The sequence below is a fragment of the Papaver somniferum genome, chromosome 3 (genome assembly GCF_003573695.1).
Source record: "Papaver somniferum cultivar HN1 chromosome 3, ASM357369v1, whole genome shotgun sequence".
NCBI classification, from domain to species: Eukaryota; Viridiplantae; Streptophyta; class Magnoliopsida; order Ranunculales; family Papaveraceae; genus Papaver; species Papaver somniferum.
In genome coordinates, this window is record NC_039360.1 from 215,588,830 (window position 1) to 215,612,959 (window position 24,130).

Consider the following 24,130-nt stretch of genomic DNA (forward strand, 5'->3'; position numbering starts at 1 on the left):
GCTTCTTTTGTGCAGGTTACCATGGTTGAAATCTCAGAAGATGACTCTACTTCTAATCTTCCAGTTATACATGGAGTGGCACCACAGATGGGACCTCCCCCTCCACGTCCACCGCGTTCTGGACAAGTGCATGGACTATCAACAGGGACAGGGAGTACAGCTGGCTCATCTACACCAGCTTCTGGACCTTCACAAGATTGTGCCGCAGATGAATGCTTAGGTAATAATCCTAATGTTGGTGTACAGAGATCAAAGGTTTGGGGACACTAAGAAATTTATCCAAATGTTGAGAGAGCGATGTGTAAATATTGCAAAAAGGCTAATTACAATATTGGTAAGAAACATTTGGAAGGTAAGAAACACGGGACTTCTAACCTCCAACATCATTTGGATAAGTGTCAGAAGTATAAGAGTGAAATGAATAAGGAAGCTAGAGCTGCAGGACAACAAACACTTGACTTCCAGCCTTGCAAGCTTGGAGAGGAACCACAATTTGTTGGGGGTGTCTTTTTCTCAAGATGGGTGCAGGAGAGCGCTGATTAGATTTATCGTTACCGATGAAATGGATTTTAGAATTGTTGAAGGTGAAGCCTTTATAGCTTTTTGTAAGTATCTTGAGCCTCGATTTAAGCTTCCAAGTCGTATGATAATATACCGTGATGTGTGCAAGCTATTTTTGACAGGAAAGGCTAATCTGAAAAGTTATTTCAAAGCAAACAAGGTAAGAGTGTGCCTTACTACTGACACTTGGACGTCATCGCAGAATTACAATTATATGGTAGTGACTGCGCATTTCATTGATCATCACTGGAAACTACATAAAAGAATTATCTGTTTTTTCTTAATTGATAGCCATGAAGGTACAAAAATTGGAGAGGCTTTGGAGAATTGTTTGCTAGACTGGGGACTTGAGAAGGTTTTCACTGTGACGCTTGATAATGCGTCTGCAAATAAAGTTGATGTTGACTATTTGAGGAGAAGAGTTCAGAGTTGGGGTTCTTCATTACTCGGAGCTAAACATTAGATGTGCGGTTCACGTTCTTGCACTTATTGTGAAGGACGGTATGAAGAAGTATCATACATCACTTCTCAGGATCAGGGCAATGGTAAAATATGTCACGAAATCTCCCACAAGATATAAAAGGTTCACGGATGCTGCTGAGTCGGAAAGAATAGATTGTAAAAAGGGTCTGATATTAGATGTGGGAACGCGATGGAATTCTACTTACTCAATGCTTGTTGCTGCTGAAAGATATGAAAAGGCATTTGAAAGGCTACGTGAGTTGGATAAGGCATTTTGTGAAGAGTTTTGCTTTGATATTCCGGTACCAGATAATATTATGGGTGATGGTGATGAGACTGTTGATCTTGATGCTGATTATGATCTAATCAGCGCTCTCCTGCACCCATCTTGAGAAAAAGACACCCCAACCAATTGTGGTTCCTCTCCAAGCTTGCAAGGCTGGAAGTCAAGTGTTTGTTGTCCTGCAGCTCTAGCTTCCTTATTCATTTCACTCTTATACTTCTGACACTTATCCAAATGATGTTGGAGGTTAGAAGTCCTGTGTTTCTTACCTTCCGAATGTTTCTTAGCAATCTTGTAATTATCCTTTTTGCAATATCTACACATCCCTCTCTCACCATTTTGATAAATTTCATAATGTCCCTATACCTTTGATCTCTGCACACCAACATTAGGATTATTACCTAAGCATTCATCTGCGGCACAATCTTGTGAATATTCAGAAGCTGGTGTACATGAGCCAGCTGTACTCCCTTTCCCTGTTAATGATTCATGCACTTGTCCAGAACGCGGTGGACGTGGAGGGGGAGGTCCCATTTGTGGTGCCACTCCATGTATAACTGGAAGATTAGAAGCAGAATCATCTTCTGAGATTTCAACCATGGTAACCTGCACAAAAGAAACAATTTGTTAAAGAAGAAACACAACATTTCTAAGATTAATTTACTGTAGTATGTAACATCATGAGTGCAAAGTTGTGATCCAGAAAATAAATGATCATCTTTATGCCAAGGAAAGTGTACAAATTTGAATTAAGGAGCATTGCTGCCTTAGTAACATCATAAGTTAAGAAAAAAACAAGATTCTATGATCCATAACAGTACTAACTATGGACAAGTGGGGCATTCAAAAGCTAGAAGACTGTTAGATAACATTTTGGCATGGCAGTGACTTTAGAGACACCACACCAGTGCCACTAATTTCTTAACTTATTATAAACACCAGTGCCACTAATTTATTGATTTTCATCTCTATCCAACTAAATTAACACCAAGATATCTGTTGCTTCCCTTTTTAGCACTGCTTATGCATATGTACAATTCAATTCAATCAATCCACCATTGCAATAGTTTTTGGATCCTTTTTAATGCTTCCAAACTCAAACCACATAGAATCAAACTAAAATCACAAAAAAACCAAGACCCGAGATCTTACTTCAACAACAGTACATGACTACAGGGTATTCAAATCACTTAAATTATAAATCAACAATAAAATTGAAAGTAGAAATGACATACCTCTCTAACAAGATAATTTCTCCTGATTTCCTCTTAGGCGGGCTTAAAGTTCCAGACAGTTTCCTAAGTAAAACTGTTTAACCTTATTAGTTATTATCAAATTATCAATCATTTTAATGAAACAAAAACGGAAAAAAGACATGCAAATTCGAATCAAAGAACACAAACCCTAACAATAAAATTCAAATCAAAGAAATTAAACCCTAACAATCATCTTTGATTGAATCGTGTGATGAAATTACCTTACCGTATTGCCTTGTTGGTGTTGATTAGAGTCTTTTCACGGTATTAGGGACTTAAGGTTTGTGAACTGACTGAAGAAGAGAAGAAAAACCGAGAGAAAGAAGAATCAACTAGGCTTAAGTTAGATTTTTCGGTTATATATGAGAATTGAACGGCTAGGATATATGTCTGGGAGATAATCTAAGGGTTAAGGTATATTTAGACGGGTGGGGTCGGGTGAAAAAGGATGTCACCCGTAGTCGACCCAATAGATGGCGGGTTTTCAAAGCTCTGAGTCATAGTCGACCCGTGGCTTGGTGGATGGGGTCGGGTACGGGTATTTTTGGGCGGATGCGGATTGGGTTGACGGGTTGAGTCGGGTTTGTGCAGTCCTAAATAAGTCCGAATTTTTTCACACTTCTCTAATGATATATAGATATTCTTATGATAGTCCTATCACCCTCCATGTTTACATTTTGTTAAGGAGTGTGCACAAATTCTGTCCTTTCCGTTAATTTTGGCGAGGTCCTCTAGGTTCCACCTACCCAATCACCCACATTCCCCTAGATGTTAGAACTGTTCTTCCGACTACGCATTGGCAGTGGCTACTCAAATTTTGCGGTTGTGTTGCATAATTTGTATTCCGTATTTTAGACAGGAGACAGTATAGGGTCGTTAAATTTTCGCCATTTCTGGAAATATGATTAATCACCGCGTGGAATTACGATACAGCAGTAAACTGAACCACGTCCCGTACAACATTCGCTACGTGCCATGGCAGTGGCCAGGTGTAGCTCACCACCGTTCGGCCTCTCTCTCCAGGAAATGAAGATTAGGATGAAATTTTACTGCAAATCTTTTCAAATGCCAAGCAAATCCGTACTAGCATAGATCAAAAATACATATGAAAAAAAAAAAAAAAAAAAAAAAAAAAAAAAAAAAAAAAGCGTTATTCAAATTTCCGAACTACTGATCGAAAGATTCCCATCGAAACGTGATTATCAGATCATCAGCCAGACGTTCGAACAACTTTCTTACGTTAAAAAGTAGAAATGTTTGGTAAAAAAATTCTAGATCTATATTTTTATCTCTGAGTTTGCTGGCGCTTACATCCCCTGCAGTCAGCATCATCAAATATCAGAAAACAAGTAATGAACCCGTTTTTATTTGGTGTTAAAGATGAGCCTCACACCTAAATAGTGGTTTCAGTTTCCACTTCCCATACCCATTTTTTGCATTTATTACACTAGAAACTGGATTACAACTCACCTCACATGGTCTGATCTCTACTTCACACGTCACACTCTAAACCACATTTTCCTGTCCATCTCAGAAAAAATCAGACCCTCAGACAGAGACACACACATGAGAGACAAAAGGAGAAACAGAGATCATTAATGGCACTTGTATTAGCAATCAATTTCCTCAAATCAGCAAGCTACAACAACAAATCTAAACCTCTTCAGCAAAAAAGAAAAAAAAAGAGAAGGAAAAAAAAACTAAAACAGAGATCCTCTCCGATTTTAACTAGATGGGTACATTTCTAATCGTTTAGAACAATTAGTACAGAAAAACCTTCTCTTAGTTTTAAAACAAAGTGGTAAACAGCAAAACCTCCATTGGACTTCAACATCCATTGATTGCACTTTTCCACCACAGTATGGACATAATCCTGGTGCTTGTTGTCTTCCTAAAATCTTCTCTTCTCCACTGCATATAAACAGAAAACACATCTTTCTTTCTATTCCACAGAAAACTAATGGAAGTGTGGGTTGATGGGTTTTTTGTGATTTAATGATTGTAGACTGGGATTTGGTTGGATTCTTGAAAATTGAGAAGCAAAATGACTTATAATGATAAAGAAGGGGAGGATGCTAGGTTTTATAGACGGAGGTTTTCTTTCTAAATGACGATTTGGACCTTGCGATAAAATCTAGAGATCGGTTACGCGCGCGTTGTCACTTTATGACTAACTTACGCAGGTCAGCCGCATATTGCTTCGACTGATATTTCGCATACTGGATTTTTGTAGGCACCGACTGTGCTGTTGGTTTTAAAACGTAAACCTAAAGACGTGACGTAATTGGTGTTTTGAGTCCCGCCTTTTTCTTAACGCAAGCCCATGGTTTACTTATCTATGCTGTACCTAAGGATTGTGGTTTTGTAATGGTAACTCTTTGGTTTCGCAATTTAACGTTGAGGTTGTGATTTTTTTTCTTTTTTACCTGCCCTGTATTGTAGAGTTGAAAGAATGCTCAACCACTGTGAGTATTTCACAGCTATCTTGGACATCCCTATTTCTGCAATGAACTTGGCCTAGTTTCATGGGTCGTGCAAATGGCTATACAAACTCCAACTGTAGTTTGAGTTTATTTCATTGGTTTATATATAAAGTTGTAGTGTTTCGTCTTGGTTTTTATAAATTTGGTACCTGTTGTTATGAATTGTTGGTTGATTTTGCAACTGATGCCCCGATTATTTATCTTTGGAGTCTGTTTGTGTTTTACTACTTTTATTATTGCTCATGTAAGTCTTAGATGTATGTCCCTCTATGCCTATGCCATGGGGAAGAAGTGAACCAACTAATGAACTGTTCCTTCGTCAGGAGGAAACCACCCTAGAAATCCTAAAAAGGTGTTCATGGTTTATGTTTTCTTTGAAAACATCCGTACGAATTGCCTATAATAAGACTGATTAATTGTCAGTTGGATTCGGGGCTATTTGATTAGTCAAACTTAAAGCGTTATTGTTCCACAATATATTTTCTTATGGTTCACAAATGGCTATCATCGACAACTAACATAGCTTAGGAAGATGCCCATGTACCTTTAAGATTTCCATTATTCGCATGTATAGATGCCGTGGAGTCTTAGACGAGTACCAAGTAGCCGAATCGACATGTTTTTTCATATTAAGTTAGTTGATTAACTAATTGATTCTTAGTAGTGTTTGTTTAATAAAATGCACATTTTATTGGAGTGAATTTTGGCGGGGTTCGAACTCCTACAGTAAAATCGGATGGGGTTCGAACTCCTATCACCGCAGTAGGAGGAAGCATGAAAACTATCGGACCATCTGGTTATGGGTTTGTATGGGAAAATGAGACAAGCGATTTGTCGTTTTTCTCTTAGACCATGTTTGGTACCACTGTGATTAAATTTCTAGGTAATTCCAAGTACTTAGAACTTGAATCCCAGATGGTTTCGACTAGCTCTTGTACGATATTGGTGTTCGGCATGAATGTTATTGGTGAAGGGAAGCTGAACAACTTGTTACATATGGGAGTAATTTGTGTTTCAAATAAAATAATCCAGATGAAGAGCTAGAAATAACTGAAGTGCTGAAAATGGTAATGGCATTTCTTTTTATCATAAATTCATATTTTATGATTCCAAACATACAAAAATCATAAACCAAGTAAATCAGATTCATGTTTGTACAAAAGAAAATCAAATCAAATTGATCATGAAAACTTCTTTACCCTATAGTTTGTAGATCGTAAAACAAGTAAATCAGATTCATGTTGTAAATTCGGGCAGGCCAGGACGCCCGGCCCAAAAACTAAAACAGGTCAGGCTTAATATTTGCGAGCCCGTCAAAAAATTCAGACCGGCCAGGCCGGGCAAAAGTAGATAATTTACAACCCAAAGTCCGCTTTTTATACGGACAGGTCAGATCGGGCCGGACAGGCCACTACTTTGAATTTTTTATTTATTTTTTAAGTTTAAATTCTCAAATGAATGGTATTAAATTTTTTAGTTTTAATACAATATATTTTTCTTTCTAACATTGCATATGATAAGTGATGGTATTATTTTATATTTAAATTACGATGACAAACTTCTTATTTTAGCCTATATTAAATAATTTATTATAATAAACTTCCTAAATAAGAAAATATATTACCATTACTATTTTGAAAAGGTTAATTATTAGTAAAAATAACTATTTTTTTTTCTAGATACACAATTGACAATTATAAAATGGTAACTTTTCAGTCTTTTTAAGAGGATACTAAATGATTGATAGCATATAGAAAGCTTTCAGGCTGGGCACCAGGTCGGGTATCAGGCCGGGCATCATAATTAATTGCAAAGCCCGAATCCGCCCAGTAAATTAATCCAGGCCAGGCGGCCACAACGGGTCATAACAGATTTTGGGCTACTTCGGGTACAGGCAGGCTCAGACGGGTACAGGTAGGCCGAGTATTTTCGGGTATTATTTACACCCCTATGTTTGTAGAAATCAAAGAGGTACTAATTGTTTGGTTCAGGAAAAAATCTAGAGTTTGATATATCCATCAAAAGATGATGAATACAACAATATAAGAGAAAGAAAGAAGGATATTTGATCGGAGAAGAATACTAGGACTCACCTTGATTAGGTTCGAAAGTTTCCTTCTATGGCAGATTCAGAAGAAGAAGAGAAAATAGAAAGGAAAAAAGAGAAGGAAGGAAAACTTTCTATATATGTGTGGAAAACAAATGTGGAATTAGAACTCGAATGGGTTTGACAGGGAAATTAATTTCACCATAAAAATTTATGCCATACAGGAGTAATATGAATTACCTTCTCTGAATACGTACCTCCCATAACTTTACTCCGCCTTTAACTCCACCTGTGCCAAACACACTCCTAATATCTATCTCTTTGGGGTTCATTATTTTAATATTCGAGTTTTCTGCAATTTTGTAATAGTGCGTGTAACATTTATTCTATATTATACAAAGATAACTACTTTTAGTGAAGCTGGATATTTTTATTTTTAACCCTCTATATATTCCTACATTGTGGCTATTTACTGAGGGTGTAAAAATCATTATAGTATGCAAAGGTAGTTCAGGTTTTCCTTCAAACATTTTCCGATTTAACCTCTATTTTCATATTTTCATTATTGGATCCTAGTAAAATCGGTTTTTCCAATTTAGTACTGGTTGCAACTAGCTTGGAGGTTTCTCTCCGATAGAACCACTTTATTCTTTGTAATATTTATATTTAATATACTGCATATTTTAATTCATTTTATTAGAGTAACACGTCACCAAAATATTAGCTTTAATCCATTATTTGTTGGGTTTTATATAAGTGGAACCACTTTTAATGAAGCTCGATATTTTCCTTCATCATTATATAAAGGAAATTCCTTTTAGTGATATTCTTATAGCCATCTTAAATATTTTCATAAATTTATATGTGTTGAATATCTAAGGGTGTAAAAATAACTATGGAGCTAAAGGTAATTTAGTTTACCCTTTAAACTTTTCTGATTTTACCTTTGTTTTCATGTTTTTATTAATAAAAAAATAGAAATAATTATGGGGGTATAAAGGTAATTTGGCTATGCAGTCATATTTAAAAACCTAATTGTGATATTGCATATATGTTAGATACAACTAAAATAGATTTTTTCAATTATTTTTGTTGTATTCAATACTCCCCTAACAACAAAGAGGATATAAAGAGTTTGTAAACTAAAATTTGAACATTATGATTATAATGTGTTGTATGCTAATTTCATCTATCTATGAGAATAATAAGTAGTCAACGTTTAAAGTTGAAAACATCGGAAAAGCAATTACTCCCTCCTTTTCAGAAAAATTGTCCTCTATTCTATTTTCGTCTGTTTCAAAATTGTGTCCTGCTTCTGTTTATAATCATATTTTTATAATAAGCTCGTTATTACTCCCTTAAATTTTTTATATTCATAAATTTATTTTTAACGAGACCTGATCTAAGATATTAAAGAAATCTATCTATATAATTAAGGAAACAAATATATCATTCATTCCTTTTAAAAGAATATATATTTGGCTCCAATAATTAAATTCCATATAAAGTTTATACTCCATAAATTTGATAATTTTTAATTTTCCTTTTATATTTTGTATTTGTAATCCTCCTAACAATTTTATGTAGTTTTTATTGCTAGCATTTTTATTAAAATGAAATAGGTAAGTAACTAAGGATAGTCAAGTAAAATACTATAGTCTTCTTAATACTTTGACAAAGTCAAAGCAGGCAGTCTTTTTGAAACAGAGGGAGTATATGAAAAGGTTGGATTTTGATTATTTTTTTAAAAGCACTATAAATCTTTGATAAAGTTGGGTTTGTCGGATATTGAAGCTTGTCATCCCACCTTTACTAATCAGTCTCAAATCGAGATTTCATTCATAAAAACAAATTCTATATGGGGTTTTAGGGGAAAATGAATGCACTAATAGTTGATTGAAGCATATGATTCAACTAAAACAAAAATGGAAAAATATTCTAACAATGTAAATCAACGCTCTCACTTTGCAACTTTGAGGAGATCTGGCTTTGGCGATAGATGGAAGGGTGGATTCAGTGGTGTTCCACTTAACCCGATTTTTGCTATAATAACTAGGTCATCAACTTATAATATCAAGCCTTTTAAAGGGATATAACAATGTGATTCATCATCACCATTTTTATTTTTGTCGGTGGTTGAAATACTATCTTAGTGGATCAATGAATCAGTGAGCATGAAGAGGAGTGGCATCAAAATAACAGAACCAGGAATCATGGTTTTGCATCTTCAGTTTGTCGATTGTCATTCTAGGTGCGTTAAAAGTAGAGGTTCATGGTGTTTGATAAACTCATATGTCCTAAAATAAACTTGGACAAGAGTTATATGATAGACATTGGAGTTGATGATACACTAGAAGATTTATCCTTGTAATTAGGTTGTATAAATGTTATTGCATCATTCGGTCAAACTCACAAGTTTTTGTATATAAAGCTTGTTGTTAAATTTAGTTAATCAAAACTATATCTTGAATTATAGTCTACTAAGGTCAGTCTCGGAGTAGGAATAAAGCGTGATAGTTGAGTGTCAGAATTTAGCAATGGACCTTGAAGATTCAAGACTGCAGAACAACAAAGATATATACGGGAACTTCATCAACAAAGGTATGTGAAGACTGGCAATCCTATTTAATCATATTATATACTATTCAATTTACTGACACAATGTCGTATGACTTTAGTATTATGATGAATATTGCAAAGAATACGTCTCGAGTTCAAGATAGTACTTGGTAGAACTCGAATCATAAAATTAAGAAATATAAAACTTGTCGTATAATAGTTTGAGAACAATTTATTTTTAGAAATCTTATAATTTCATATTAAGTTCATAAAAAGTCGTCAAGTTAGTTTTTATGTTCACGAACTGGTTTACTCAGTACACGAACTTGAAACTTATGAATAAGAAGATTTAATGAATTATATTCTTATTAGCTCGCGTAAATGAACTGAAATGGTCAGTTCACGAACTGGTTGATTTTGAGATGTTCCTAGATACTTTTGAATACCCGAGCATACGAACTGATATGGTTAGTGTGCAAAATGGTTGATTTTAAGAGGTTCCTAGACACTTGTAGCAACTTGAGTACACAAACTGATTTGGTTAGTTTGTGAACTTATGGATACGAAAGGTTCGGGAACTCTGGGACGGCAAATTATTCATAAACTATTTTGGACGGTTCACGAATTGTGTTAGTATTTGAGAGTTATTGAACGCCATGAATGCTTGATAGTGCACGAACAACTTAACAATTGTTCTTGGGCTAACCACTTGGTGCATAAAGGTTATTTCGACAAATATGTGGTTGCACATTCATTTTTGTAATTTAAGCCTAAGTTCTCACATGCTTGCATGATCAAAGGTTATTCCCCTAAGTTCTTTAATATCAATGTAATTTGTAAATATAGAAACTAATTCACGAACTTAGCTTTGATCATAAGGTACCAATCCTTGTTCATCATTATTAATAAAGTACTCTCTGCAAACAAGAATCTCAATCATGGCACCTCCATATCCTAGTTACGTCTAGAGTCATATTCTAAGGACCTAGGTTTCTTCGTAAAAATGTATTAGGATACAACTTTTAAAGTCCTCACTAAGGGATTCGTGGAGACGGTGAAATTATGTTTTACGTAATAGTTCTTGATATCCAAAATATTATCTTGATTATCGTGATTCTTATATATTCTAAAGTTCCATGTCTTCTGCTTTACGAACATTCAAGAATTACCGACCAGGGATTCAGATTGGTAGAAATTTCAAAGTACTCTTGGTCTCAGATTTCATAACCACAAGTATCATATCTATTACATTGATTGTGTGAGGTAGAATTTATTAGGCATCTACATAAACTTTTGAAAAGAGTAAGCTATCCTAATTGTTGATGTCTTCTTGATATTTTTTTTTACCTTGAAGATCCTTCATAAGCAAACCAATTTCATTACCTTGATTGTATATCATTCTAAAGGAAATCAGTTAGCTATCTGTTAAAAGGAAGATTAGTTAAAAGTCCTCGCTTAGGTTAAGGAAACTCTTAGGTATATAAAGAAAACCAACTGGGGGAATCAAGTGTGTGTTCTTGAGAGATCCAAGAGAGGTAAGGAGCACGACTGAAGCTGAATTGCTCGAGGGGGTCTATTCAGTCTCAACTATATTCTAGTCTGAAGTCCGATAGTATACTAGCGTTTGTAGTGGCTTAACACATGACGATGTTTAAAATTGGAATAAGCCCCGAGATTTTTCTGCGCATTACTGTTTTCTCATTAACTGAATTTATAGTGTCTTGTGTTATTTCTTTTCAACATTATATTTTTTATCTCTATAACAGAAATATCACAAGTAATACGTTAAACAACCTAGATAGTTTTTAAGCTCAAACTGTATAGAACCTACAATACTTGATTTTTGAATTCGCGTCTTTAAATATAAATTACAAAACTTGTTCTTGTTAAAATTCGGATCATGTAAAGTACAGGTACATACTAGGTTGATTCGTAGATATTAATTTTTGAGATCGTCCAAGTAACTTGTTTACAAATCAAGTATATGAAATTATACTTACTGACTGTAACAAAAAATTTCATGTGGGTTTCTTAATGGAAAAGTTGGTGGTGTAACTTGTATCCTCTCATATTCAATTGGTATCAAAGCAGGAAAACTTTGAGTAGACCTAATTAGTTTGTATTTATGGTGATCTGAAATATGTGGACAGGAGTTCAATCTTTGCTACAGTACCGTCATCCTTCGATGGAATAAATTACTTATGGTGGAGAATAACTAAGCGAACTGGAAAAATCAGATCGAATTGGAAAAATACCTAACCTAGCTAAACCGAAACTCTAATGATAATTAATGGTTTTGGATTAGAGGAAACTGACTTATCTTGGTTCTGTTTTGGTTGACCTCTAAAACCGAGCTGAACCGAGTTAGAAAGGTTAGTAAGATTTGTTGGATTTAGTAAATTTTATCCATAGGTCTTAATATATGAGTATAAATTTCCAACTCTAATCTCTTTTAAGTCTTCTTATGAATCTTCTGGATATGCTCCTCAAATCGATATTTTGTATCTGAGTAAAGAAACCGAATATGCAATAATATGTTGTTTGAGGGGAAAGAAATTTACCTCTGTGAATCTCATTGATTTGATAAACTATGATAAAAAGGTAAACTTTAAACCCCCGGGGTTCGAAACTTAAGCATATAATTCACTCGAACACTTTCGTTGATACTCCTAACATTGTTCAACGATCTGGTCAAATGGGTCAGAGCAACATCATTACTGCTAGTCAAGCTACTTTTATGAACAACGTACTTTGTGTATGTTCTTGCCTTCAACTCCGGTAATTATTCGATACTAAGATATAACATTGATCGGGAAGCTCATCAAATATGTTTTGGTCAACATATTCCTGGTTGTTGTACTGAGGCGCCTTTTGTAGAGGTATTGAAGGAGACACTAGATGTTCATAGTATCCCATGGAAAACCTACCTTTCTTGCGTTCTTATAGAAAACCACATATAACAGTTAAATATGGGAAGTTCTGTAATATGATGCTACATCTTCTCAAGAGCTTTGTGCTAGAGACTCCTTCAATAATACACGGTGCTCCCTCTAAGGATGAGAAATCAGCTAGGATGAGAAATCAGCTCGACCAAATACGAAAATGATTACTGAAGTCAAGTGCAAGTGATCATCAATTTGGAACAGGTAGCTATCTCTAAATTTATTTATTACTTTACGGATAGAGCATATATAACAACTTACTCTTTGTTTATTACTCTTTTGCAGTCAGTGCATTTGGTACATCTTTCAAATGATGTGTGTGTTGCACCTATGACACTACCCAAATCGTAAGGACAAAGCCCCGAATAATATATTCTTAAAGTATGGTTCGGATATGAAACAATGTAAGTTCGTTTGGTACCCAATTTGTGAAGACAAAGACACGAATTATACTCACTTGAATTATGATTGGGCTCCAGAATAATGTAAGTTCATTTCTTGTGCCTTTTATAAATTGATTATGTATGCTTCAGCAGATGAAATGTATTTGTACCTCATATTTAACCAAACATATTTTCTCCAAGGCACCAATCACCATCCTAGCCTAAAAACATAGCCACAACCACCATCTTCTTTCAGAACAATATACTTTATATCATGCCTTACTGTAATGTCAATATGTCACCTCCTTAAGAGTATGATTTTGTTATTTTTTTTTACTCGAGAAGGAATTTTTTTATTAAAAGTTAGTCTATCACTAAAATAGTAATAGAACCGAAGCAAAAGTTATATAGGAACATAAAAGAAAAAACAGCAGCAACAGAACAAACATCACTACTGAAAATCATAGCTAATGCATAACTGCTTCCCAATTGTTCAACATTGTTCAAAGAGAATCCCTTAAACATATTGGTTCCTACACGCCAATTAAAAATCAAAGCCTTAACACTGTTCTTGGTTCTCTACGTTGAGTTAGTTTTTCCATTAAAAACTATTTCATTCCTCCCTAACCAAATTGCCCATCAAATTGCAAATAGTATGATATTCTTCTTATACTGCCGCTAGTCTTATTTTTTCTATTCCACTCCCGAATTGTGCTTCTTACAGAATCTTGAAACACCTAATTCAGATTATAAAAAAGATAAGAAATAATTCAGATTTGTCTTGTGAGTTGTTGTGTCACAGTGCAAGAAGATACATTTATTTAATTCAGTGGCACTCTTGCATAACAAATATCCATCGATTATTATGGATTTTCTTATATTATCCACAGTGGGAACAACATTATAACATAGGGTCCAAAGGAAAAAGACTACTTTTTGTTGTACCTTTGGGTTCCAGACACATTTGTAGGGAAAAATGAGCAGCCCATCATCTTCAAGATTCTTAAGAGTGTGATTTGATGGGACTTTTATAGCGCGTTTGGATACAATTTTGGTTTTCCAAAAGCAGAAGTCAGAAGTCCAGATTTTTTGCTTCACAAAAAGTTGATTTTTCTGCTTCTAGAAGTCGTTTTGAAATTCCACGCCCAAATTTAACTTCTAGAAGTCAAAAAGCTACTTCTGGATATGTATCCAAACGCGCTATTAGACTATCATATTGTACATATTTTTTTATATTTTAATATAACCTCTCTTTTCAATATAAAATCAAAAAACTATTCGTGCTGCGATTTTGGACAAGCCAAAAGCCTCTCACTCACACGTGTCCCAAAAACGAGCACCCCTATAAATTTCAGAAGGACGGGCCATATTGTTAGTGAATGTGCGGTTTGAGCGTGTCAAAAAATACCGTTCCTCTAGAATGATTGATATAAAAACTAAAAGATTGAACTTTTCTGCACTATATGTTTGATTTCAGTCCTTATGGACGGACCGCGTTCCTGAACAATGCAAAAACAAAATTCTCTTTTTCTCTACAGTTTTTTTTGTGGATCCCAGTGGGCCCGTGTAAGACAACAGGGATCCCGCTTTTGGGATTGGATTTGTGTCCGGCGATTTTCCCTCTCGTTTTTTTTCTTAGTTCGTCAAGAATTTTTGGTCTGATTTAGGATTGAAAGGACTGTTATTGGCTCGTTTGACTATACCTAGAAAAGGAAAATGGATTAATTAATTATTGATCAGATTTAGATCTAATTTAAACACAAACAAATTGGAAGCATATGCTCATTTTATGTGCTTCCTAGTTCATACTTCAAGGTTCCCGATCATAAAGAAAAAGTGAACTTTGTATTTAACTTTTTAAGTATGTACAAATACGTACTGCTGTCCACGAGTACCATACACATTTACGCTGTACATTATATTATTTTTATTTTCTTGAACTCACTGGAATAGTACTGCAGTTAAATAAATTACCGGCATTTGATTTAGTATTACTAATTGGCAGCTTATATTCCCTGACAGGAAACAACAAAAAGAGTTCCGTATGTTTAGCTTTCTTCCCATCATCTAGGTTCCTTTAATGTAGTCCAGTTTTTATGGTGAGCTTGCTAGCTTGATTTCCCACACCCCCTCAAGTATTTCCTAGTTTGTTTGAACTTAGCAATGAGATTAGTTCAAGTGTCTATTAACTAACTAGTTTAAAAGAAGGTGCTGTGGTGTAGTCGGTTATCACGTCAGTCTTACACACTGAAGGTCCCCAGTTCGAGCCTGGGCAGCACCAAACTTTTTGATTAAATTTTGATATGATGTACTATAATGTTCCAAGAGTCATAATGGCTGACATCATTAACGGTCACAACGGTTAAATTTTCTTGGGTATACAACTTTCTTAAATGTTATGTCAATCTTAATTAAGCAAGTACTTATTTGCTCAACCCCCAGTGTTTTCGTCTGGATATTGCTTTAATTACCCGAGATAGCAAGCTAACTAGCTAGGTTCATGTAATGAAATCTGATCCTTCAGTTAATATTAGTTTTATAAAGAAAAAGATTTCTCATGCCGAGCGTATCTCCGAGTTTGTTTTTTTACTTTATATAATAACGAGATTAACTGAAGAGTAATTAAATAACTAATTTTTTTTAAGAATCTTTAACCTTAAACAGAACTTGTCTGGTTATTACGTCTTATTTTAACGTAGAAATTAGATCTCCCACACCTTAAGTATCTCTTGATTTGTTTTACTTAATATGTGATTAAAGTTTCTTAATAATTTTTGACGTGGGACAGTCGAATTATGTTTGTGACCGACCTTTTAGGTTCCTGCGCACTAGTTGCTTGGTATAATGAAAATTAGTTTGCATGCATCTTTCAATCCACATTTTGCCTGGTGCAGGCGGGATAACGTTAATGATGCTAGGAGTGCTAAAACAGTTTATTAGCAGTGTTAAATTTCACCCCGTACCCTTTAGAGCATATCCTATGGGTAGTCCCCAAATGAAGACTATCTCTTTCATATGAACGAGTGAAGTCATTATGGGCAAAAATGAAAGGAACACTAAAGGGGAGATTTTCTCCCGTTAAAGAAAAAAAACTAAAAAAACTCTTAAAACGGGGACCTTCTCCCGTCAAAAAGAAAAAAAAAACTAAAAAAACTCCTAAAACGGGGGACTTTTCCCCGTCAAAAAAAACAAACTAAAAAAACTCCTAAGACGGGGGAAAGTCCCCCTTCAAAAAAAAGAAAAACTAAAAAAAGTTCTAAAACGGGGGACTGTCCCCCGTCTAGTTCAAAAAGTTTCAAATTTTTTTGACGGGGGACCGTCCCCCGTCTAGTGTTTCACTACCAACCATTCGTTCAGTTGAACGAGTGCATGAACGTGTTTGGGGGAAAATGGGGTAGAGGAATTTCCTGTTTAGTCCAGAAAACCCGACCCGGGTTAATCTGTAGTCCAGCGGGATAAAACATTTGCTGGCTGGTCCAACAAAATTTCAAAAAACGTAAAATTACAAAGCTACCCATGAGAAGAGTCCGTGTAAAACTTTAATCATCTTCTACAGTCCAGCGGCAGAAATCAGTTTTATCTTCTTTTGTATTCACTCAAATCTGAAGATCTATAGTACGATTTTGAGTTCCAGTTTCTTTATTTTTCCTGATTTCAATTTTATCTTCTTTATTTTAGTAAAAACTTAAAATCTAGGGCACGATTTTGAGTTTTATCTGAAAATCTAGGTCACAAAACCCAAATAATTCATCATCAAAGCAGAAGAAAATCAATGGGAAAACCCTAGATTCGGTGAAATCAAACAAGATTTTCCTATATTTTTGATGGAAATTCGTTTTGGATCTGATTTTTTTATTCGTTTTCTTGTTACTCCTTCACCAACAACAAAAAGGAAGAGAAACATTGTTACTCCTCCACCATCAACAACAAATACAGAGAAAACATTGTTACTCCTTCATCAACAAAATGGAAGAAAGCATTTTTACCAAAAGAAGGTACAAATCTAAAATTCACTTCTAATTTCGCTTCTAAAAGGAACAATACATATCAAGATGTAATGTTCGATAGTTAGATTTTAGTGTTATGTGCATGATCTAATAGTACATATTACATATTGGTAGTACTTATTAATATGTAATGTTGAATAATTGGATTATTGTTGCGTGTACGATGCAGTACATATGAATATACATTTTTGTATTATGTAAACCCTCTTTACGCTCTCTATAAGCATCAATACATATCAATATGTATTGTTGTACTGTGTTACTTTGTACATATGAATATGTGTTGTATTATGTGAAACCCTCTTTATGCTCTCTATAAGCATTAATACATATAAATATGTAATGTTGTACTGTGTTACTTTGTACATACGAATATGTATTGTTTTCCTTGTTGTTGTGTGTATGCATCTGTACATATCAATACGTTCTATTGTACTATGTAAAACTCTTTTTTAGTTCTCCGTAAGCATCAGTGCATAGCAATATGCTTTGTTGTACTAAAATATCTTTTATGCTCCCCACAAGCATCATTATATATCAATATGTACTTTATCCAAAAGTGATTCGTTGATGCAGTACATATAATTATATATCGCATAGACCCTTAACCCTAGTTTATGCTTGAATATGATACTACAGTACATATTGACATGTACTAGGTTATTAATTGATATACCATATTAATATGTACTGTAATAGATACGGATATGTACTGTGTAAAAGCATTAGTTACTGATATGTATCATGTGAAACCAGTGAACCTTATTTCTTTTGTACTGCAGAACTAGCCTTATTTCTTTTCTCCTTATCTTGACTAGTACTGTAGAAAACTTGCACTTGTATTAGGTCATATCAACATGTGCTACCTTGCAAGAGGAAAATAACATGTAAAACCAGCATGTTTCTGATAAGAAATATTGATGTGTAATGCTTGAAAAACGGGGTAGTTTTTGACAATGTCAACTGTCGCCAATACATGTTCGATTATACTGGTAAAAACTGCAGTACATATCTGGTTGTACTGTGACAAACTTGGTGGTTTTTGACAGTTTCAACTGCCAGTACATATTTTCTTATATCGTGAAAAACTAGGTGATTTTATTTCCCTTTCAATAAATATTTGTTGCAAAAATTGGTTTTAACATTAAGCTTTTATGGAAAAACTTATTAGTTGCAGCGATGTGCACATGTTGCGGTGTATAAATATCTAGAATTTATCAAGTCAGCAGAAGCTTGAGATTATGAATGTGTTGCATAGAAAACGGGTGCTAAAAAGACTGTAAAGTTCGGAATTGAAGGCGTTGATCGTCACTTATTGTATTACAGCAAGGCATAACTCCGCTTGTTTCAACTTCTCCTTTTGTTTCAGTGTACAAAGTTTACTTAATGCAAGTTCCCCTCCTGAGTACATTGTTTTATATACTGTGGTTTCTCCGGATACATCATTTATATACTGTAGTTTTTCCATAGCATATCATTTGTATACTGTGAGTTCAACTCATATTTCCCAATAAAATCTTTTTATTTTGATAAACAAAGTATATACAATAATCTTCCAAAGTACAGGACTCATAAATCCTAGTACAAAGGCAGGGCTAGGAAAAGGTTAACAAAAAAATATTGGAAACCTTGAATACAGGCAGTACATCATCTACTGTAAAACCTGATGCACAAACTCAATTTTTTTTTGTAATGTATAGTGGCATTGAAAAATAAAGTGGCGTTAAAAAGTATGAAGCCTTAAATAGTGGCATTACATATCTTGTTGTAATGTAAAACCTGGCGGCAAAGAAAATTCTGCCAAAAAAACATAGCTCAACAACTCATCAAGTTGATGAGATATTTCCTCCAATCTCTCTCTCATCCTTGATGTCTACAACCTCAATGACTTGTAGCTGCATCTCCAGCGGCCATAATTGTTTTTGTTGTTTGTTTTTTGAATTTAAGCTTCTTCTCAAACATCACCATAGCTTGTTATATTTCATACATCCCCTTCCGTAAAACTGTCATCTGTCAAAGACGTAATAAAAACTATCAAGAGTCAATGACTTAACCATTAAGGACTAGAGAACGCTAAAAATACAGAACACCCAAAGAATCTAGCACACTCCTGCAAACAACATCAAGATTAGAATAAAAACACATTAAGAAATAGACATAAATGAATTAGTACATTTTGATATATACTGAGTAAAAACCTAGTACATATTGATATGTATTAAGTGAAAACCTAGTACATATTGAGATGTTCTAGACTGTTTGCGGCAATTGGAAGTTGCTGACTCTTAGGATTATTTTGAACTATAATACTTACAACCTTGGCAGCCTTTGATCGGATGCCTGCACTCGAATTCTTCAGGTGTTCAAAAAGGGGGACTAAACCACCAATTGTATGCAAATCTGTGACACGCATACAAACTAATTACATTATATAATAAAAAAAATCCCAAATTAATAAGGTATCAACTTACCATTTTCCATGTCAATGAATTCAACATGCTCTTGCAATTCATCCAACATAGCTACCAATTATTAAAACAGACAAAAAAAGTAACAAATTAAAATCCAAGCCGACTCAAAAAATTGCAAATTAAAATCCAAAGTGATATACATCTCATCATGTAAACAAATGTTTGCTTATTAATCTAGCAAATAAACATCAGGATTCGAAAAAAATGCATTAAGAATTCACATAGACAAACACAAATGAATTAGTACATGTTAATATGTAATCTCCCCACAATGTTCCTGGTCCTTCACCACATTATAAACAACTTCTGGCACAATTTCTCAGTCAAACACCGGTTCCAGGGGAACACTGCAAGGGGCATATAAATTTCCTATCCATATTTATACTATATTCCCTTAATATTACTGCATCAAAGTACATAGTTCATCTTCGTTTAGATGTTTTACATTCTCACACAGAATACAGAATTATGTCAAATGAAAAAAAGAGCACAAAATAATTGAATGCTGAGAAGGTACCAGCAGCAACACTGTTTTTCTTTTCCCGAGTTTGCAAATTCAGGGCAACAACAATCACATATCCCTGTTACCTGCTCAGCATATGTATAATCACAACAACCATTGAATGATAAATGAAGTAAAAAGAATTGCAAACTCTAGCACAAGTCTACATGTTAGAGCTAGTACATATAAATATGTACTGAGTGAAAACCTAGGACATATTAATATGTACCGAGTTAGATCATTTCCCTGCATCGTCAAATGTAAATGTTACCCATGGCCTCCAAATAGGAAAAGTGAATCCAACCTCAATACCATTTTTCATCAGATTGGTGAATTATAAATTTACTATGGAGTGTTTTATATAAGATAAATCATGAAAGAAAAATGTGTTGAATTCCTATTCATATTTATATACGCGTCATATTACTGCCTCAAAGTACATAGTGCAACTTCATTTAGATGTTTTACTTTCTCACACAGAATCCAGAATTACGTCAAATAAAAAAAAACACCACATAATAATAGATCGCTTCGAAGGTACCTGCAGCAACAATGCTTTTCCTTTCCCGAGGTTGCAAAGTTAGGACAATGTATGTATCCATGTTACTTGCTCGAAAAACAGTTAAATCTTATAACCACAACAACCATTGAATGATAAATGAAGTACAAAAAATTGCAATACAAATCTACATGTTAGAGCTAGTGAAAACCTAGGACATATTAATATGTACTGAATCAAAGCCTAGTACATAACAATATATCTTACTTAACCATTGGTCTCAACTCGCATAATTAGCAAAAAATCACTTCACACACACAGTAGGTTCAACATACAAATAAAGAAAAAAAAAATAATTCAATAACATCATATAGTATATACCTTGAGAAACTTCTGCATTTTACACATGCATGGTGTAACAACTTGATTTCACACGTATTGACACTAAAAATGTTACTTACATCTAAGAATACAAAAACAACATAAACATCTATAAAACTTAAAGATCTTAAACCAAAATCAGTTCAACCCAATTTATAACGAACTAAATTCCGAATATTTAATCAAATCAACAATTAATAATAGTACCTGAACAATTTTACCCAATTCTAAATCCCTTACTAATCCATGGCTAATTAGTTGTCTACGGACTCATATTCTTCACATTTCATATGTTTGTTACTATCAGATTATAAAAATGATGAAAAACCTAGTTCTCGCGTCATGAAAAGAAAAATCAGGAAAATCAATCAATAAGAAATCGACGAGGAGCCGCCAATTAAACCCTAAAAATATAAAATTAAAGATGAGGAAAACAAACATTAACAATTATCATCGTCACTGATTTTGGTTTGCAGAGAATTAGATTTCCTTGGCTTTTCTCCATCAATCGCCATGGCAAAGCTCTTCGTCGGAGAAGAAATTGAAAGAAGGAACTAGATCCAGAATGTTATCATCGTACGAGGGCACTTTAGGCATTTAGGAAAAACGCATCATAACTCTCACACGTGTTTGGACTGGGAGTTAATTCTTTTGGTCCAAAAACATAAAATCGGACTACCGCTTAAAAGATATCTAATGATGGACTACACATTAAGCGGGTTCTAGTAAACAGGATTAACCAGTAATTCCTAGTAAAAACTACCCATAAAAGCCTCAAATCTGCTCAAATTGGTAGTGCACTCTTTCATTTGAAAGGGTGACACTACCCATAGGATTTGCTCTTATAAAAAAGAACAATCCCAACCTGCGGTGCAACGAAATATTCTTAACCCGCAGTAACATTTGGTAACCTTGTATGAAAACTTTGCTAATATATTGTTCTTTAATTAAAAAGAGACAACCTATAATTTTACTTTCACAATCAAATGATGAACAATTAAATGTGTTGGAATAATGTCTCATGCAAATAGCACAGTGGATAATATGGAAGGAACACATCGCAAAGAGAATTTGGAAGGGTGAAATTTCATCCGCAAGGCACTGCTGTGGAGCAAAAGGAAAGCACCTCAACGGAGGATTGATCCAAAACTATGAAATAGAGCAGCTGGAGGTCTCACTACGAACCAGTAGAGTGGGTTGTTTCAAGGAATTTTGTCAAAGTCATTTTAGTGAGGTCTTAGTTAAGTTAATAAATGAGAAAACTTCTTATGTTCAATGGTTAAATCAAGAAACTAAACTTGATATCAAATTATTATTTTTGAGTCATGAATTTTATTTTTGCCAGTCAGCTAATAGGCTTAAGAATTGTTGCAAAATTAAGAAAGCAAGAAGAAATTGTATGAATTGTTGAGTATATTGATAACTTTCCATCGTACATTATAGATTGGGTAAGGAAATATATCATCAACTGTAATCATTCAGTCTAATCAATAAAAAAATTCAATTGAAATCAAAAAAAAAAAAAAAAATCAACAACAAGGTTAACTTTGAGGAAAATCTGAAGCTTTGAGCTCCGTTGATATATTTTTGAATCACGGTGGTAAATTTTGAGTTTGGTTACATTGACAGATTTTGAGGTTTATCAATGGATTTGAGTCACCTGGAAAAATATTAATGAAATAACATTTTCTTTTATATATATTTAACAAAATTTTGGTGATGGATTTTTGATTAAAGCAGCATATCTGGTCTCCAATTTTTTCTTTCTCTTCGTTCCAGCTCATTGTATACTACACATTAAATAACATACTTATAAAATTCTTAACTACGAAGTTATACAATAATTTACAGAGAAGCGAAGGTCAACTAGATAAGAAGTCGTACCCAATGATCGAGTTATTACCTAGTAATGTATATATTTTAGACCATGCACATTGTAAATTTTTGGCGAACAACAAACAAAGATTCGAACCTTGAGGTAATTGATAAATTTTAGATTGCCATGAAAGATTTCAACCAGCTAATAATAAAAAAATTGGGCTATATTAGACCGATCTTGAATCACTGACCCATTAAACTTATATTGACTAGATAAAAAGTAGCATGCTTATTTTGGGTCATTTGAAAACTTGTGTTGATAAACCAATATTTATTTAGTAAGAATTTGGGCCATAAAGTAAATTTTGAGTTAATAAATGACATATTTTGCGCCAGATGATAAATTTCGAGTTATGATTTGAAGTTTGGATCAATAAACAGATTTGTGTCATCGAGATGGAGTCACAATGGAAAACTCGGTCGAAATGCCAATTTTGCGTCATAGGGCATAATTGGGGTCACACATCAATTTTGATGTAAAAGACAACTTTCGATTTTGAGAATATAGCTTAAATTTAAGAATCATATATTCAGAGTGATAATGCAAAATTTTGGTTTACCTGATAAATTTTACTTTGCAATAGAAAAATGTAGTTTATAGTAAATTATGGAACATAGAGTAATGTTTTCTACATAGAAAAATGACTAGATTGTGGACCATTTGGTAAGAAATGAACTCTCGAGTTTTCAATGGTAAAGAGAACAATACACTATTTTTGCGAAAGCTAAATACTACGTGCTCACTTGGTCTTTGGTGATTAAGGATTTTCAAAATATGGACTATCAATCTACTATGGTTAGTTGGCTCAGTCAGTTTTTCGTTTTTCCTAGTCCAGTGATTTAGTAGCATATTACCGGATCTATTTTTTATGTCTCTTGTAGGGGCCATAACAGGGGGTCAACTCTTCGTGCTACCTCGACCCCTAAATAGATGATCTATTCATTTTTTAATTTTGTCCCACTAGTAGATGATATGTATCATTAAATAAGTGGATATTTCGAAATCCACACTTTTAACGGATTATTCTTAGTATACGAAATTTGTAGAATTTGATAAATCATGTTTATATTCGTTATTATGTAGGTGTTTTAAAATGCTTTTCAATGATATAAAGTTTACGAATATTCATGGTATAGTTTGAGAGATAAATCATTTGTAAGTTTTACCTATTATTCATAAGGGAATAATTGCAAAAAAGTATTTAAAATAATCATATCCCCTGCTTTCCATAAAATTTGTGCAAACTTGAACTACGTCATCTATTTAGGGACGTAAAGAGTATGTAACAAGTTCAGCTACTGGATCCCTGATTTGTACCCAATTCTTTTTCTTTTAATATGAGCTTTTCTTTTTGATTTTTTCCTCGTGCACAGGGGGGTTATATCATAGGTTGCATTTACTGCTATAGTCAGAAT

The 24,130-nt window shown here is 34.0% G+C and overlaps 1 protein-coding gene and 1 non-coding gene across 2 annotated transcripts; one reads left to right on the forward strand and one right to left on the reverse strand.

Annotated features, from left to right (window-relative positions):
• Positions 1-3,842: 3,842 nt before the first annotated feature.
• On the reverse strand, positions 3,843-4,599 carry LOC113362110. Its single transcript, XM_026605094.1, has one exon. It carries the CDS (start codon positions 4,494-4,496, stop codon positions 4,287-4,289), a length of 210 nt encoding a protein of 69 aa, XP_026460879.1. The 5' UTR covers positions 4,497-4,599; the 3' UTR covers positions 3,843-4,286.
• Positions 4,600-15,183: 10,584 nt separating this feature from the next.
• On the forward strand, positions 15,184-15,257 carry TRNAV-UAC. The gene has a single exon. It is a non-coding gene; the product is annotated as a tRNA-Val (tRNA).
• The last annotated feature ends 8,873 nt before the right edge of the window (positions 15,258-24,130 follow it).